Raw genomic sequence first — 18,293 nt, forward strand, 5'->3', positions numbered from 1 at the left:
TGATCATCCTGATATTCTGTCAAGGTTCAAGTTAGCCTGATGTCTCCTGCTTGTCTATAATGCTACAACACATGACAATGTTAGGCACCATCCAGCAATCATCATCATCATCATCATTATACTTGGGTTATCAAGAGAGAAGCAGGATTTTGATAAGTGTTAACATGCTCATTCAGGTCACAAAACAAAAGCAATCTGTGAACGTTAAAACAAATTTTAATGTTCTGGGTGACATATACCACGTAGGTGGGCCTGCAATGGTTGTGTCTGCATTGAACATGTAGAGACTATTTTTCTTGTCATGATTCTCTAAACAATACAATCAAACAACTATTTACATAGCTTTTACAATGCATGAGGTATTAAAAGTCATCTAGAGATGATTTACACAGTATACTGGAGGATATGCATAGGTTACATGCAAATATGCCATATAACAAAGGACTTGGCATCTGTGGATTTAGAGGGTGCTGGAACCAATCCCCTGCAATATATTGGGGGATAACTGTATTTAAAAAAATTGAAACTACTTAAGGCTTTATCCCATGTTTACATTCATAGGGTCTATCTCCAAAGTGAGTTCTTTCAAGTTTCTGAAATTAAAGTACTGAATGTTTTCCCACATTCCATACATTTAGAGAGTATCTTTCCAGTGAGTCCTTTTATGTCTATGCAAGGAACGGAGAGAACTCAATGCTTTCCCACATTCCTTACATTCATACAGCTTCTCTCCAGTGTGAGTTTTTTCATGTCCTCGAAGGAAACGGGAACGAGTGAAGGCTTTACCACATTGTAGACATTCATAGGGTTTCTCTCCAGTGTGAATTCTTTCATGTCGTAGAAGGCAAGTGAGCCAAGAGAATGCTTTTCCACATTCCTTACATTCATATGGCTTCTCTCCAGAGTGAATCCTTTCATGGACTTTTAAGTTACTGAAATGACTGAAGGCTTTCCTACATGTTTTACACTCATAAGGTTTTTCTACTGTGTGGGTCCTTTTATGTTGAGAAAGGTATTTGAAACAACTGAATGCTTTCCCACATTCCTTACACTCATATGGCTTCTCTCCAGTGTGAGTTGTCTCATGATTTTGAAAGGAAGAGAGATCACTAAAGGCTTTCCCACACTGACATTTATAGGGTTTCACTCCAGTGTGAGTTGCTTCATGTCTTCGAAGGGAACCGGCAAGACTGAAGGCTTTACCACATTGTTTACATTGATAGGGTTTCTCTCCAGTGTGAGTCCTTTCATGTCTTTGAAATAAACTGGGACAACCAAAGGCTTTCCCACATATCTTGCATTTCTGGGGTCCATCTCCTGTGTGTGTTATCATGTGACTTCGAAAGCTCGAGCTATGAGATAACACTTTCCCACACTGCTTACATTCATAGGGTTTCTCTCCAGTGTGAGTAGTTTCATGATTTCGAACTGAACTAGGACAATCAAAGCCTTTCCCACATATCTTACATTTATGTGGTCCATCTCCAGTGTGCCTTATCATGTGTCTTCGAAAGCTTGTGTGATGATAAAACGTTTTCCCACATTGCTTACATGCATAGGGTTGTTCTCCCGTGTGAGTCCTTTCATGTAGTCGAGTGTAATAGTAACAGCTGAAGGCTTTCCCACATTGTGTACATTTATAGGGTTTCTCTCCGGTGTGAGTTCTCTCATGTCTTAGATAGGTACTGTAATCAGGAAAGGCTTTGGAACACTGCTTACATTCATACGCTTTCTCTCCCGTGTGGATTCTTTCATGTCTTAGATAGGAACTGTAAAAAGGAAAGGCTTTAGAACACTGCTTACATTCATACGGTTTCTCTCCAGTGTGTGTTCTTTCGTGCAAATGAAATAAACTGGGCCAAACAAAGGCTTTCCCACACAACTTACATTTATAAGGTCCATCTCCATGGTGTGCCGCCATGTGTCTTCGGAGGTTTCCAAGAGAACTAAAGGTTTTTGCACATTCTTTACAATCGAAGGGTTTCTTTCCGGCAGGGGGCCTTTCATGTGTCTGAAAGGAGTGCTGATGACTGATGGCTTTCCCACGTTGTTTGTGTGTATACGGCTTCTCTCCATATTCCTGATGCTCACATGATTTGTGTCCAGTGTCAACTCTGATGTTGCAATTAAGAGACGAATGACCCAAGATGACTTCTCCACACTCACCACTGTCACATGGATTTACTCGAGGAGTGTTCTTGTTCACAATACTATCTGGAATCTGGCCAAAAGTTTCTCCACATTGACTGTCATCTTTAATTTCACATGTATGACTTCTGTAACAAATAAGAAATATATTACTAAAGTTTGTTTATAAGTGATTTTCTATATATTGAAGTACTAGATTTACATTTGTAACATTATCATGCAAAGTACAGGCTTCATCCCCTGTTTGAATGTGAAGTGACAGTGCTGTGTAAGATGGTCCCATCACAGCTATTAGCAAAACAGTGATATTCACATGGAGATTCTTTCTTTTTTTTTTTTTTTTTGAGACGGAGTTTCACTCTTGTTGCCTAGGCTGGAGTGCAATGGCACAGTCTCGGCTCACTGCAACCTCTGCCTCTCGGATTCAAGCAATTCTCCTGCCTCAGCCTCCCAAGTAGCTGGGATTACAGGCATGCGCCACCACGCCCTGCTAATTTTGTATTTTTAGTAGAGACAGGGTTTCTCCATGTTGGCCAGGCTGGTCTTGAACTCCTGACCTCAGGTGATCCACCCGCCTTGGCCTCCTAAAGTGCTGGGATTACAGGCGTGAGCCACCTCTCCTGGCCCACATGGAGATTCTTAATACCATTTCCAAGGGAACTATTTTGCAAAGACTGAATAGCTATGTCACATTTAACTATATGTTCCTTGGGAAAATTTTTTTTTATAGAGATGGGGATCTCACTATGTTGCCCAGGCTGATCTCAAACTCCTAGGCTCAAGTAATCCTCCCACCTTGGCCTCCCAAAGTGCTGGGATTACATGTGCGAGTCACTGTGCTTGGTCAGAAAAAGAATTATTGGAATGAATAAATTTAAGCTGGGCTTGTTCATTTTCTCTGCTCGTTTTTAAAATTTTCTTATCATTCTATGAACCACTGCAGGGACAGAGCTTTCTTTTGTGGGTGCAAATTACCTTAGATTTCTCTTGGCATTTTGGCACTGATCTCCAATGTTCTGGTCCTCCCATTTCATTTCTAAAAGGTAGACCCAGGAAAATCACTAAAAATGTTTACAAAATTATAGAAAAACTCTAAGATTTTACGCGTACTGCAATCATGCATGATTCATTCACCAAAGTACATGTGACTCTTCAACAACACAGGTTTGAACTGCACAGCTCCACTCATACATGAATGTTCTTCAGTCTCTGCTACCCCTGGGACAGCAAGACCAACCCCTCCCCTTCCTCAGCCCACTCAGTGTGAAGACAACAAGGGTGAAAACCTTTATGAAGATCTACTTCCACTTAATGAATAGTAAATATAGTTTCTCATCTTTTTTTTTTTTTTTTTTTTTTTTTGAGACAGAGTCCCGCTCTGTCGCCCAGGCTGGAGTGCAGTGGCGCGATCTCAGCTCACTGCAAACTCTACCTCCCGGGTTCACGTCATTCTCCTGCCTCAGCCTCCCGAGTAGCTGGGGCTACAGGTGTCTGCCATCACGCCCGGCTAATTTTTTTTGTATTTTTAGTAGAGACGGGGTTTCACCATGTTAGCCAGGATGGTCTTGATCTCTTGACCTCGTGATCTGCCCGCCTCGGCCTCCCAAAGTGCTGGGATTACAGGTGTGAGTCGCCGCACCCGGCCAGTTTCTCTTCTTATGATTCTCATCAACATTTTCCTTCCCAAGCTCACTTTATTGTGATAGTACAGTATGTAATACATATGACATACAATATATGGATTAATCTAATGTTTATGTTATCCATAAGTGGGCCAGTCAACAATAGGTTATTAGTGGTTAAGTTGTGGGGGACAAAAAAAGTTATTAGAGGATGTAAGATTGTTTGAGGGGCTGACACCTCTAAACCCTGTGTTGTTCAAGGGTCAACCATATCCCCTTTCCATATTTCAAATCATGAACAGCGTTGATGGCCAGGAAACAAATGTCTCTAATTGACTAAGTGAAGAGATGATGTCATCCTTACCTATACAGTCCAGGTTCCTAATGGTTTCCTGCATGACATTTCTGTAGAGACTCTTCTGTGATGGACCCAGCAAAGCCCACTCCTCTTGTGTGAAGTTCACAGCCACATCTTCAAAGGCCACTGAGTCCTGAAACATCCCACATGTGCAGAGGAGGAAGGTTGAGATGGACAGCACTGAGAATCCATACTCACTGCATAAACTTTGCATGATGCTGTGGTTTCCAAGCATTTATTGGATGACATAGTAAACCCACTCTTATTTTGTCTACACTCACTTTTTCCCACAAAGCCATTGTGATGCTTTAGTTGAATGTGTTTGGTAAAGTAACAGTTGAATAGGAACCTGCCTCTTGTTGGTGAGTTAAGTGAGTGAGTCTTATTGCCTGCGTCACCCCTGATGTCTATTTCTACAGCGGTCTGTGTAGTTCTTATCATGACAAAGTACAACTACCTATTGTGTAGAAGAGTTACCACTCCCAGTCCTGAAACTGCATATCCTGACAAATGCTCATTTGCAAACTTGGATCTTTCATGGTGTCTAGGCACCGGATCCCACTAATGTAACTAATAACAGAGGCTGAGTGTGCCTAAACTGTTTATGCAAAATATAGGGGCCAGGCATGGCGACTTAGGCCTGCAATCCCATCACTTTGCGGGGCCAAAGTGGAAGGATCACTTAAGAACAGGAGTTTAGGACCAGCATGGGCAACATAGTAAGCCCTTTTCTCAACAAAAAATAAAACTAGGTCTGACTCAGTGGCTCATGCCTATAATCCCAGCACTTTGGGAGGCCAAGACAGGTGGAACACTTAAGCCCAGGAGTTTGAGACCAGCCTGGGAAACATGGTGAGACCTTGTCTCTACAAAAAATACAAAAAAAAAAAAAAAAAAGCAAGATGTGGTGGCGCATGCCTGTAGTCCCAGCTACCCAGGATGCTGAGGTGGGAGGATCACCCAAGCCCACGAGGTTGGGGCTGCAGTGAGCCGTGATCATGCCGCTGTACTCCCTCCAGCCTAAGCAACAGAATGAGATCCTGTCTCAAAAAATATAATAAAAGTAAAAAATAAAAAATACATATATATATATAATTTTTTTTTAACTTAACTCCTATTCCCCCTCTGAGAGTTTGGAAGTTTGTTACATGATCAGCAGAGAGAGAATACCTGTTAGCCACAGCACAAGTTAGAATGCTTGTGCTCTCCAAAACTCATGCTGAAACTTCATCCTCAATATGACAATAATGAAATGTGGGGCTTTAAGACTTGATTGGATCTTGAGGGTTTGGACCTCAGGAATGTACTAATCCATTCATAGATTAATGGCTTAATGAATAAATGGGGTATCTCAGGAGTAGGCCTAGTGTCCTTATGAGAAGAGGAAGAGACCTGAATTAACACTGGGCCCCTGGCCATGAGATACCCTGTGCCACCTAGGGACTCTGCAGAGTCCCCACCAGCAAGGAGGCTCTTACCAGATGCTAAGCCTTGACTTTGGGCTTCTCAGTCTCCAGAAGTATAAAAAAATAGTGGTTTTTTTTTTTTTTTATAAATTACCCAGGCTCAGGTAATCCTGTTATAAGTAACAAAAAACAGACTAAGACAGTTATGAAGAAACACTCTGGACACTGGATCGCTACTGAGGGACCCTAGTAGCTAACATTTCACGTGTTTGGTTGCAACTTGTTACATGGGATATTTAGCCCATCCTATGCAATTACACTAAGAGAGAACATTTGGAAACTGGCAACTGGTTTCCATTAGACCAAATGTAGTTAAGCATGACAAAAGACTAATAAAAAATATCTCACTATCTCAATGGAAAAATTATACATTTTTCATTGGATAATGACAAAGGAGGAGGAAAGACAGGGAAAGATTGCACATGTTCTAAGAAAAAACTCAATGTCACCTCTCATGATTATCTATAATATTTCCTAAATTCCTAAAGAGACTTTTAGCAGTCAACAAAGATTATATTACCAAATCTAATAAAAGTCACAAATATCTGAAAAGGTTAAAAACCTAACCGGCAGGGTGTGGTGGCTCACGACTGTAATCCCAGCACTTCGGGAGGCCTAGGGGGGCAGATCAAAAGGTCAGGAGATCGAGACCATCCTGGCCAACATGGTGAAACCCCGTCTCTACTAAAAATACAAAAAAAATTAGCTGGGTGTGGTGGCGCACCTGTCATCCCAGCTACGCAGGAGGCTGAGGCAGGAGAATCGCTTGAACCTGGGAGGCGGATACTGCAATGAGCCAAGATCATGCCACTGCACTCCAGCCTGGAGACAGAGTGAGACTCCATCTCAAAACAAACAAACAAACAAAAAACAATAACAACAAAAAAAGAAACCGCCCCAAAAAACCTTCTAACCAAGAAAGTTACAGCTTTCCAAAAACAGATAAAGGATTTTTAAACTATAATATTCGGCATCCTATACTATTAACAGGGAGATAAACAAACAGAAAAAGGAAAGCAAAAAATGGTCGAAAAGCTTTGTGGAGTTTTTATTTGTCCTTGTCCCAATCCCTCCTCACATCAGAGCCAGTCTTGAAGACAGCAGACCAAGTTTTCAATGTGGATCCCTAGAGACAGCAGATCAGGTCTTACTTGCAAATTATTGCCTTTGTATTTTCCAGTTGGTACAAGGACTATCCAAAGGTCTGAAACAGACTCTCTTTTCTTTCTTTTTTTTCTTTTTTTTTTTTGAGACGGAGTCTCGCTCTGTCGCCCAGGCTGGAGTTCAGTGTCGCGATCTCGGCTCACTGCAAGCTCCGCCTCCCAGGTTCATGCCATTCTCCTGCCTCAGCCTCCCAAGTAGCTGGGACTACAGGTGCCCGCCACCACGATCAGCTAATTTTTTTGTATTTTTAGTAGAGACGGGGTTTCACCGTGTTAGCCAGGATGGTCTCGATCTCCTGACCTCGTAATCCACCCGCCTCAGCCTCCCAAAGTGCTGGGGTTACAGGCGTGAGCCACAGCGCCCGGCCAAGGCTCTCTTTTCCATTTCATCAGTGATGGAACCCAATCAGGGTCAAACATGGCAAGAACTGCTTCAAAATGTTGCAAAATACACAGAAAGCCTTCAACCACCTGGAACCACAGATTACGGTTAAGACGAACAGCAGACCTACTAAGTCTTGGGAAGAAAAGCTGGAGATAAAATTTCCTTCAGAAATTAGGGTACTGAAAAGCACACAGGTATATTATGGCATACTTTTCTTATACTACCTGATCTAACAGATACAAATTTGTTTGAAATAATACTAGCAATGTATTGGGTAGTAACAGCTTCCGATAGGGCAAATGAATAACAGTGATGTTATATGGGATGGGAGGAAGGAATTTGGAACAGTAAGTAATACCAGCACTACTCCCAAAGCCAGTATAGCATTATTTGAAACTGAAGGTCCATTAGTTATATATGGTATACTACAAACTATAGGGAATTTGCTAATAAAATTTAAGAAACAAGTAGACTTACTATACTGATAGAAGCAAGCAAATAGAATCATATAGAATGCTCAGTTAAAATGAAAGCAGAAAAAGTGGAGAAGTTGAAAAAACAGTCAAGTATAAGAATAGAAAACAATTAACATATGTACATATTAATCCAATTATGTCAATACCACTTTGAATGTGTATTATCTACATATACCAGTTAAAAAGACATGGACTGGCTGAATAGAATTAAAAAAACAAGGCTGGAAGGGCACAGTGGCTCACGCCTGTAATCCCAGCATTTTGGAATGCTGAGGCGGGCGCATTGCTTGAGGCCAGGAGTTTGAGACCAGCCTGTCCAACATGATGAAACCCCATCTCTACTAAAAATACAAAAAAATTAGCCAGGCGTGGCAGTGCATGCCTGTAATCTCAGCTACTTGGGAGGCTGAGGCATGAGAATCACTTGAACCCGGGAGGCGGAGGCTGCAGTGAGCCGAGATTGTGCCACCTCATTTCAGCCTGGGCAACAGAGCAAGACTCTGTCTCAAAAAAAAAAAAAAAACAAATAAAACAAGGCCCAGCAATGTGTACATGAAAACCATTTTAAACTGAAAGATACAAATACATTAAATATAAAGGTATGGAGGAATATATGCCATTCTAGCCCTAATCAAAAGAAATATGGACTAGCTATTTTAAATTTAGATAAATCAGGTTTTAGGTCAAGGAAGGATACAGGGGATGAAGAGATTTCATAAAGATAAAGAAGTCAGTTATACAAGAAGACATAATAATCGTTAATATCTATGCTCATAAAACAAATCATCAAAATACATAAGGCAAAACTTATAAAACCACATAGCAAAATACACATGTACTAGATGGCTTCCCAGTACCTACTGGCTTTCAATGTGTGCTAACCTCTTCTTTCTGGGATCTCTAAATAATACATAGTTTCTGTTATTTCTTGCATTTTGTTGAGTTGCTTCCTCTGTGTCTTACCTGACCAATATACCTGAATCTAATTTTTACCCAGTCAGGGCTTTCTTTGTAAGATTATTTTGGCAGTGGCTATCTTGGTAGTAATAAAAGAAAAACTGGTCAGACAATGGGCCATAAGGTGTCTACCAGGAAAAACAAGTTTCCTCTAAGACGGAAACTTGGTCACTGGTCTGATATTTAGGCATTAGGTCACCTTGTACTATCCTACAAGTTACGTTTGGAAGGCTTTCAAATTAACCTGTTTGGGGAGGTCTTATGATCCAGGGCTTATATCTTGTCCCTGAGTAAAGAATCTTTTTTTTTTTTTTTTTTTTTTTCCTTTGAGACGGAGTTTCGCACTTGTTGCCCAGGCTGGAGTGCAATGGCATGATCTTGGCTCACTGCAACCTCTGTCTCCTGGGGTCAAGTGATTCTTCTGCCTTGGCCTCCCAAGTTGCTGGGATTACAGGCCTGTGCCATCATGCCCAGCTAATTTTGTATTTTTAGTAGAGACAGGGTTTCACCATGTTGGTAAGGGTGGTCTCAAACTCCCGACCTCAGATGATCTGCCTGCCTCAGCCTCCCAACGTGCTGGGATTACAAGTGTGAGCCACCGTGCCTGGCTGTTTTCTTATGTAAGAAAATAAAGTAGGTCCCAAAGGAAGGGACTGAGAAATTCAACTCTGAAAATTAAGAAGAGTTGTGCGTGACTTATGCCTGTCATCCCAATACTCTGGGAGGTTGGAGTGGGAGGACTGCTTGAGTTTGAGAACAGCCTAAGCAACATGGCAAAACCTCATCTCTACAAAAAATTTAAAAATTAGCCAGGGATGGTAGCATGTGCCTGTAGTTCCAGCTACATAGGAGACGAAGGCAGGAGGATTGTTTGAGCCCAGGAATCTGAGGCTGTGGTGAGCCATGATCCCAGAACTGCACTCCAACCTGGGTGACAGTGCAAGACCCTGACTTAAAAATTAATTAATTAATTAATTAATGAGAAAATGGCTGAAAATTATTTCACAGTAGATGAAAGGCCATACAGAAAAAATGCTCAACACCGATGTTAATCAGTAAAAAGCAACATCTAATCACATGGAGATAAATATTTATAAGGAATAAACACACATGCACACATGGTCTGCTGGTTAATCCATACATGCCAACGGGTTTTCCTAGCACATTTAAATTTATCCATAATCCACAACCCAGCACATTTCCCCCTATATGTACAAAATGTATAAAGTGTTAGCATTTGGGGACAAAAACAAAGATGACATTGTCAACAAAGTCCAGCAAAAATGAAACAATTCAAGTCCTATGAGCCGTGGAATATGAGAGTGAAGTGGGTGACCCACACCTCAGACAGCAGCATGAATCAAACAGACTGAGGCAAAGAAACTAAAAAAAAAAAAAAAAAAAAAAAGCCGCCCGCAGCCGGGTGAGGTGGCTCACACCTGTAATCCCAGCACTTTGGGAGGCTGAGGCGGGTGGATCACCTGAGGTCGGGAGTTCGAGACCAGCCTGACAAATATGGAGAAACCCTGTCTCTACTAAAAATACAAAATTAGTCAGGCGTGGTGGTGCATGCCTGTAATCGCAGCTTCTCGGGAGGCTGAGGCAGGAGAATCGCTTGAACCCGGGAGGCAGAGGTTGCGGTGAGCCGAGATCACGCCATTGCACTCCAGCCTGGGCAATAACAAGAGCAAAACTCCATCTCAAAAAAACAAAAAAACCTTTTCAGCATCATATTAATGGAATATTAAGTGTAATATTAATTAACTGAAAACTCAGAAGAGAGAAAACTATGCATCTGGATTCATACATGATAAACATATACTGAATAACAGTCAGTCGGTTTAAGGCTCTGACCTGTGGTGCCTCTGACTTCTGATAACAAAGGTGTGCCGTTCGCTGAACACCAACCAATTCTCCAGCAATAACTGGCTGTCCAATAGTTCAATTCTTATACCACCCAGAATTAACACAGATCCCATAAGTTTCTTGCTAGAGGGCTCAGTCCCACAACAGGCCCCTACTGCAGATGTCATTTGTAAGCCCCAGGAACTAACCTTTTAACGAACTGTGTATAAATACAACAGCACCATCCTCTGGTTCAATAACTGGCTAAAGGCCAGGCGCAGTGGCTCACGCCTGTAATCCCAGCATTTTGAGAGGCCGAGGCAGGTGGATCACCTGAGGTCAGGAGTTCGAGACCTGCCTGGCCAACATGGAGAAACCCCACCTCTACTGAAAATGCAAAACTAGCCATGCATGGTGGCGCATGCCTGTAGTCCCAGCTACTCGGGAGGCTGAGACAGGAGAATCGTTTGAACCCGTGAGGCAGAGGTTGCGATGAGCCGAGATCGTGCCATTGCACTCCAGCTTGGGTAACAAGAGTGAAACTCCGTCTCAAAAAAAAAAAAAAAAAATGGCTAAAATAACTCATGAAACTCAGCAAAACACTAGTAACTTAAGGTTACTAGTTTGTTATAAAGGATTTCTCAACAACAGCCAAATGGAAAAGCGGTATTCAGCAAGGGAAAGGGCAGGGATGGGTAAAGGTTTCCCTTTTTTTTTTTTTTTTTTTTTTGAGACGGAGTCTCGCTGTGTCGCCCAGGCTGGAGTGCAGTGGTATGATCTCGGCTCACTGCAAGCTCCGCCTCCCGGGCTCTCGCCATTCTCCTGCCTCAGCCTCCCGAGCAGCCGGGACTACAGGCAACTGCCACCACGCCCAGCTAATTTTTTTGTATTTTTAGTAGAAACGGGGTTTCACCGTGTTAACCAGGATGGTCTCGATCTCCAGACCTCGTGATCCGCCCGCCTCAGCCTCCCAAAGTGCCGGGATTACAGGCGTGAGCCACCGCGCCCAGCCATTGTTTTGTATTTTTAGTAGAAACGGGGTTTCACCGTGTTAGCCAGGATGGTCTCGATCTCCAGACCTCGTGATCCGCCCGCCTCAGCCTCCCAAAGTGCCGGGATTACAGGCGTGAGCCACCGCGCCCGGCCATTTTTTTGTATTTTTAGTAGAAACGGGGTTTCACCGTGTTAGCCAGGATGGTCTCGATCTCCTGACTTCGTGATCTGCCCACCTCGGCCTCCCAATGTGCTGGGATTACAGGCGGGAGCCACCGCGCCCGGCAAAGCTTTCCCTCTTGACACCACCTTCCTAGCGCATCCACGTGTTCACCAACCTGGAAGCTGTCCCGATGTCTTTGTTCAATAAATTTTATACAACTTAATTTCTAGCCTCCCTCCCTTTCCTGGGGTCAGAAGATGGGGCTTAAAGTTCCAGTCCTGTCATCATGTGTTTGCTCTTTCAGGTCACCAGTCCCCATCCTCAAGTTAGTTACCTAGTGACCTCATGCTGAGTCACCTCATTAGCATAACTTCACCAAAGGTCTGACAAGAGCTGGGAATAACAAAACACATTCCCATCACTCGGAAAAATCCAAGGAGTTTAGGACTACCACTTTGCCAGGACCTAGAAATAATGACAAAGGCGGGTGCAGCCGCTCACGCCTATAATCCCAGCACTTTGGGAGGCTGAGGTGGGCAGATCATGAGGTCAAGAGATCAAGACCATGCTGGCCAACATGGTGAAACCCCGTCTCTAATAAAAATACAAAAATTAGTTGGGCGTGGTGGCACGCGCCTGTAGTCCCAGCTACTCAGGAGACTGAGGCAGGAGAATAGCTAGAACTCAGGAGTCGGAGGTTGCAGCGAGCTGAGATTGCGCCACTGCACTCCAGCCTAGCGACAGAGTGGGACTCCATCTCAAAAAAAAAAAAAAAAGAAAAAGAAAAAGAAAAAGAAACAATGACCAAATATGTTTTAGGCTGGGCATGGTGACTCACGCTTGTATTCTCAGCACTTCGGGAGGCCGAGGTAGGAGAATCATCTGAGGTCGGGAGTTCAAGACCAGCCTGGGCAACATGGCGAAACTGTCTTTACAAAAAATACAAAAATTGGCTGGGCATGGTGGTGCACGCTTGAAATTCCAGCTACTTGGGGGGCTGAGGCAAAAAGATTGTTTGAGCCCAGGAGATGGAGGTTGCAGTGAGCCGAGATCATGCCACTGCACTTCAGCCTAGATGGCAGAACAAGACTCTGTTTCAAAAATTAAAAAGGACCAAATATTTTTAAAAATTATATCACAGACCCAAATAAACTCTCAGATTCATAAACCCTTTGTCCAGCAGGCAGAACCAAAAGGTGTCTTTCTCTAAGTCAGCCCCAACAGACTTTCAAATTTGTACAATACTCTGATTAAACAAACACAGTGAATGTAAAACCAGACTTCTAATAATGTTGAATTTAACCCCAGCTCTGTAATCCTGGTTAATAGCTAGAATTAAATAAATCACCTTAGGCCAGGTGAGGCGGCTCACATCTGTAATCTCAGTACTTAGGGAGGCCGAGGCAGCCGGATCACTTGAGCCCACGAGTTCAAGACCAGCCTGGGCAACATGGTGAAACCCCATCTCTATGAAAAATACAAAAATTAGCCCGGCCTAGTGGTGCATGCCTGTAGTCCCAGCTACTTGGGAGGCTGAGGTGGGAGGATCGCTTGAGGCTGGGAGGCGAGGTGGAGTTTTGTAGTGAGCTGAGATCATGCCACTGCACTCCAGCCTGGGAAACAGAGTGAGACTCTGTCTCAAAAAAAAAAAAAGAAAAAAAGAAAAGAAATCACCTCAGTCTTCTACCACCTAAGTCCTGTGTGTTCTGAACAAGCAGCTGAATGCAGTGTAACACTCTCCGCATTGCTTCGACTATGCCCCCTTTTTAAACCTGTAACAAGACCAAAAACCCCACCAAATTCCCACTTTGCCTCAGAAATGATTAGCTGAACAATTCTGTCTTCACCAACCAGCCTGCACAAAATTAATGTAGAGCAAACTTTCCTTAAGTTTCTCTCCCTCCCGCTGGACTCAGTCTGAGCCAGCACACAATTCCTCTCATTTATTTATTTTGAGATGGAGTCTTGCTCTGTCACCCAGGCTGGAGTGCAGTGGCACAATCTCAGCTCACTGCAACCTCCACCTCCCGGGTTCAAGCGATTCTCCTGCCTCAGCCTCCTGAGTAGCTGGGACTATAGGCGTGTGCCACCACACCTGGGTAATTTTTGTATTTTTTAGTAGAGATGGGGTTTTGCCATATTGGTCAGGCTGGTCTTGAACTCTTGACCTCAAGTGATCCACCTGCCTCAGCCTCCCAAAGTGCTGGGATTACAGGCGTGAGCCATGCGCCCAGCCACAATCCCTCCTTTTTAACCTCTCCTAAGAACTGACTGAAGTCAAGGTGAAACATTCTGTGATGTAGGATCTGATTTTCACCTTCCATCTTACTCTCTCTCCTACCTTCTAGATTTCTAATATTGTTTGCTCTTCACTTTGAAAAGCAATTTTCTGGCTGGGCATGGTGGCTTATTCCTGTAATCCCACCACTTTGGGAGGCCGAGGTGGGCTGATCACTTGAGGTCAGGAGTTCGAGACCAGCCTGGCCAACATGGTGAAACCCCATCTCTACTAAAAATACAAAAATTAGCTGGGCGTGGTGGTGGTCACCTGTAATCCCAGCTACTCAGGAGGCTGAGGCAGGAGAATCACTTGAACCTGGGAGGCAGAGGTTGCAGTGAGCTGAGATCGCGCCACTGCACTCCAGCCTGGGCAACAGAGCGAGACTCCATTTCAAAAAACAAAAAAAAAAAAAAAAAAAAAGAAAAGCAATTTTCTGCCTAAACTTTGAGATTCTTGTAGATCTTATAGTTGGTAGTTTTCTCCTTTTGCAATATGCTTTTAGAGTGAAGTCACTTCTTGCCCAAATCCAGATTTATTTTACTTGAGAATGTCTAGCAACAGTGCCACAACAGTAACAAAGACCTCAGACAGGGCATCACCCCAAATGTCTCTGCCTGTGGATCTCCAACTTTCCAGTGCTCTGCAGCTTCTCTCAGTATAAAGGGCTCCTCCCATGTTTGGAATGAACAGGTTGGGACACCTGCCAGGGAGGTTCCCCATGAAGAACCAACTCAACTGGGTCTTCAATGACCTCCCTTTGCAGGCTCCAGATTGACCTTAGCTCACAGTCAGTGGCCTCAGGCTTCTCCACCCCAGTCAAGGCTACTCACTTACCCTTACATGCCTTACATGGGTATTTAAAAAAAAAAATACCCATGTGTGATGAATCCAGTAAAATCACTCCAATCCAGCATTTATGTTTATAGGAGGGAAGAAAACCACAACGCATCTATATTTTATAGCTCAATAGAAAAAGCACAAGTATCTATCCGTTTCAGAAAACAAATGTCATTAATTTATCGTTTTCCATAATAATAAATCATTTAGTAAATGAATAATGATATTTGAGTTCTTTAGCTGTTGGAAAGTCCTGTCCCACAGAAGTTAGCATTAGTCTGTCAAGTCCACATAACAGGAACAGAATAGTTATCCACTGTCTCAAATTCTCCACTCTACAAAGGAGAGGAACTAACATTTTGGTAAATCTTTATAATTCATCAATATATCCACCACACTTTCTTGCAAAAATGTATTCATTTTTCAGCAGTCATAAAGGAAAAGTTTTTCCCAATTTCTTTTCACTGCTAGGCCCTGAAATTCCGTTTGAAATCATCCAATAAAAAAACAGACCTGAGGCTGGGCACGGTGGCTCTCTCCTATAATCCCAGCACTTTGGGAGGCCAAGGCAGGTGGATCACTTGAGGTCAGGAGTTCGTGACCAGCCTGGCCAATATGGTGAAACCTTGTCTCTACTAAAAATACAAAAAGTTTTAGCTGGGCATGGTAGCATACGTCTGTAATTCTAGCTACTCAGGAGGCTGAGGTGGGATGATTGCTTGAACCCAGGAGGTTGAGGCTGCAGTGAGCCAAGATCGCACCGGTGCACTCCAGCCTGGGTGACAGAGCGAGACTCCATCTTAAAAAAAAGTAAATAAAAGTTTTAAAAAGAAATAAAATATAGGACTAAATATGTAATGAGTTTGCTGAAACCCAACTTGTTCTTGCCTCTTTGAACATACTTTATCTTCTTTATTAAGCTCTAATGATAAAATGCATTTTGCAGTTAATAAAAAGCTGAAATGAGTGAACAAATCTTTTCAAGATGACAAATGCAGGGAGGGGCTGACTGGAACACAGACAAATCTGACTCAAGTGTCAGTTCAGGTCCTCTTATCACTTGGGACATCTCCCACCCCAATGCTGCTCACTGAACTGCTGAGTAATTACCCTCCAAGGAGAAGCTCCCTCAATACCGCCAACCAGCTGGCTCATCAGCCATGTGTCCCCAGGGAATGGAAACTGGGGTTGGGGAAGAAAAGCTGAATGTCTTAAGGGCTTTGCTTTTTGAGGAACAGTATACCAGGAAACTCCTCCCACCCCACGACATCCAGCTGCTCCCCTATAAGGTCCCACCCCCCACCTCTGGCTGTCCTCTGGGAGGAGTGACTCAAAGCTGATATTCACTAGACACTACAAAAGACTTAGCAGCTATGAGCATCTTGGAGCAGCCCCAAACAGTTCTGTAACCCAGGACCAGGACACCATAGACGGTGGGCTGACAGATCACCCTGTGCCATTTGCAAAGAGGAACCTCGACTGAAAATATTCGGGTATCTCTGTGTAGACAAGATAAAGGACAGCCACACATGCACTATTTTTTTTTCTTTTTCTTTTTTTCTGAGACGGAGTTTCACTCTTGTTGCCCAGGCTGGAGTGCAATGGCGTGATCTTGGCTCACCGCAACCTCCGCCTCCCGGGTTCAAGCAGTTCTCCTCCCTCAGCCTCCCAAGTAGCTGGGATTACAGGCATGCGCCACCACCCCGGCTAATTTTGTATTTTTAGTAGAGACGGAGTTCCTCCATGTTGGTCAGGCTGGTCTCGAACTCCCGACCTCAGGTGATCCGCCCGCCTTAGCCTCCCAAAGTGCTGGGATTACAGGTGTGAGCCACCGCGCCTGGCTTTTTTTTTTTTTTTTTTTTTTTTTTACACTGGAGTCAAGTGGTTATTCTTTGCTTCCTCACATGTGAAATGTTCACAAACACAAAAACACATCTTTTAAAAAGAGCCATACATTGCTATGTGAAAAGAAAGTGACAATTAAAATAATGCCTCTGTTTGAAATATTGCCTGAGGGACAAAGAGTTCATAAAGTTGCTGGGAATTGATGAGGGAAAGTTAGCCTGGGGAAGGCTCTGAAAACCAAGAGATGTGCTGCCAGCCCTAGGAGGAGTTAGGATGAGGGGATAGGGTGGTGGGTTTGAGACCCTGCTGCCCACATCTTTGGAAGACTCGGAGGGGAACCGGTCACCTTTGGGAAGAAAGAAGGGACTGGGGAACCCACAGATCACAGCTCCTCTTCCAAAGCACAAAGCCCACACACACGAGTCTGGATTCTGCCTGGTGACCCACCGTTGTCACCGTGCAGCGTCCTCACCGGGTTCACAGAACTGCGAGCCAGGCTGGAGGCGAGATTGCAGTTAGGTATTAACCAGGTGCCCTCAGCCCCGCTGCCTCACGGGGCCGCCTCCCTGATAGTCAGGTCACAGCAGAGGCTGACCGCCGGCTTCCTCATCGTGCCCGGGGGTAAGATCTCTGAGAGTTGCTCACGAGTCGCCTCAGTTCTTTCTCGGATCCTGAATTGCAGCGGAAAGGCTGGCGCCAAGCAGGCTGAAGACCCCACAAGGGAACCCACTCAGCAGAATGCGGTTTCTTCACCTCCAGTCCCAGGAGTCACCCCTCACTTCCCCACCAACCAGCGACCCCACACCCCAGCCGCCCCTGTCCACACCTCTAAACACCCCATCCCCAAACCTCTCAGGGAGGCGGATCTGGGGTGTCCTCCCCTCTCCCCCATTAAACTGTTTCTGCTGCAGCCTTCGGCGTCTCGGTGCAGTGACTCGGGCCGTGAACCTGTGCCGGTTACAACTGCACAATCTGGGGAGACGCGGAGCTGCGGGCGCGGAGCTGCCCAGAGAGGGCGCCGGGGCCGGGGCCGCAGTGGCCGAGCAGGGACGGGACAGGACGCCCGGGGTCCCGGCTGCCGCCCCAGCCCCATCTTGCGGCCCAGGGGACCAAGGGCAGAGCTGCGCCAGGGGCACTCGGATTTGCAGACCCCGGAGTCGCCCAGGGCGAGGCCCGGGTCCCCTCACGGTCGGTTCCGGCCGGTTCCAACCTGCCCCTTCTTTGCCTCGGGACGCCGGGCCCCGCACACTCACCATTTCCCAGCTTCCAGGTGTCCGGGTGTCCTCCTTAAAAGCCAGCGTCCAGTGTGGGTCCCAGCGCGACAGACGCTGATACAGACCTTCCAGGGCGTCTCTCTCTCAGCGACAGAGCCAGGACTCAGAGCGCAGGGGCGTGGAGAAGACTCCGCGGGCTCTTTGAACGTCGCACCCTCCTCCCTGCAGCGTGCCTGATTGACAGTTCTCACAATCCCCGCCCCCTCATCCCTGATTGGATAGTGCTCCAGGTCCCGCCCCTTGGTGGCTGATTGACAGAAGAAGCGATCTCACAGTGCTGAGTGGAGCCGGATGAAGAGGTTCCAGACACGACCCTTGGCAAGGCGGGCTTCCTCCCAACGGAGTGACCTGACCCCTCCCGAAGTGACGTTTGCATTTTAGAATTTCCTGATTGTATTCAGTGGGTTCTTCCTGCTTTTTCCTCCTGGACAGGGACTCACAAGTGTGTGCAGGGAATTCCAGGCTCCCTGTCCAGTGGAG

At 44.9% G+C, this 18,293-nt stretch overlaps 1 protein-coding gene across 4 annotated transcripts; it reads right to left on the reverse strand.

Annotated features, from left to right (window-relative positions):
- Nucleotides 1–198: 198 nt before the first annotated feature.
- Nucleotides 199–17,997, reverse strand: LOC468725 (zinc finger protein 823). Of its 4 annotated transcripts, XM_016935124.4 has the most exons (5): nt 17,793–17,992; nt 16,987–17,244; nt 4,135–4,261; nt 3,124–3,184; nt 199–2,276 (listed from the first exon to the last, which is right to left on the reverse strand). In XM_016935124.4, exons 3-5 carry the CDS (start codon nt 4,166–4,168, stop codon nt 635–637), a joined length of 1,737 nt encoding a protein of 578 aa, XP_016790613.1. In that variant the 5' UTR covers nt 4,169–4,261; nt 16,987–17,244; nt 17,793–17,992; the 3' UTR covers nt 199–634. The 4 variants fall into 4 exon arrangements, with proteins under 4 accessions (XP_016790613.1, XP_016790612.1, XP_063656640.1 ...); XM_016935123.4 differs by lacking the exon at nt 16,987–17,244 and having other exon boundaries at nt 17,793–17,997; XM_063800570.1 differs by lacking the exons at nt 3,124–3,184; nt 16,987–17,244.
- Nucleotides 17,998–18,293: the final 296 nt, after the last annotated feature.

This window comes from Pan troglodytes, chromosome 20 (assembly GCF_028858775.2).
Source record: "Pan troglodytes isolate AG18354 chromosome 20, NHGRI_mPanTro3-v2.0_pri, whole genome shotgun sequence".
Taxonomy (NCBI): Eukaryota; Metazoa; Chordata; class Mammalia; order Primates; family Hominidae; genus Pan; species Pan troglodytes.

Bases quoted from the DNA above. Each gene is read 5' to 3' on its own strand.
- LOC468725 (XM_016935122.4), bottom strand. From the start codon at position 4,363: ATGCTTGGAAACCACAGCATCATGCAAAGTTTATGCAGTGAGTATGGA. The intron at 3,185-4,134 runs GTAAGGATGACA...TCTACCTTTTAG, and splicing joins TAGGAACCTGGACTGTATAG to AAATGAAATGGGAGGACCAG. The intron at 2,277-3,123 runs GTAATTTGCACC...TATTTGTTACAG, and splicing joins AATGCCAAGAGAAATCTAAG to AAGTCATACATGTGAAATTA.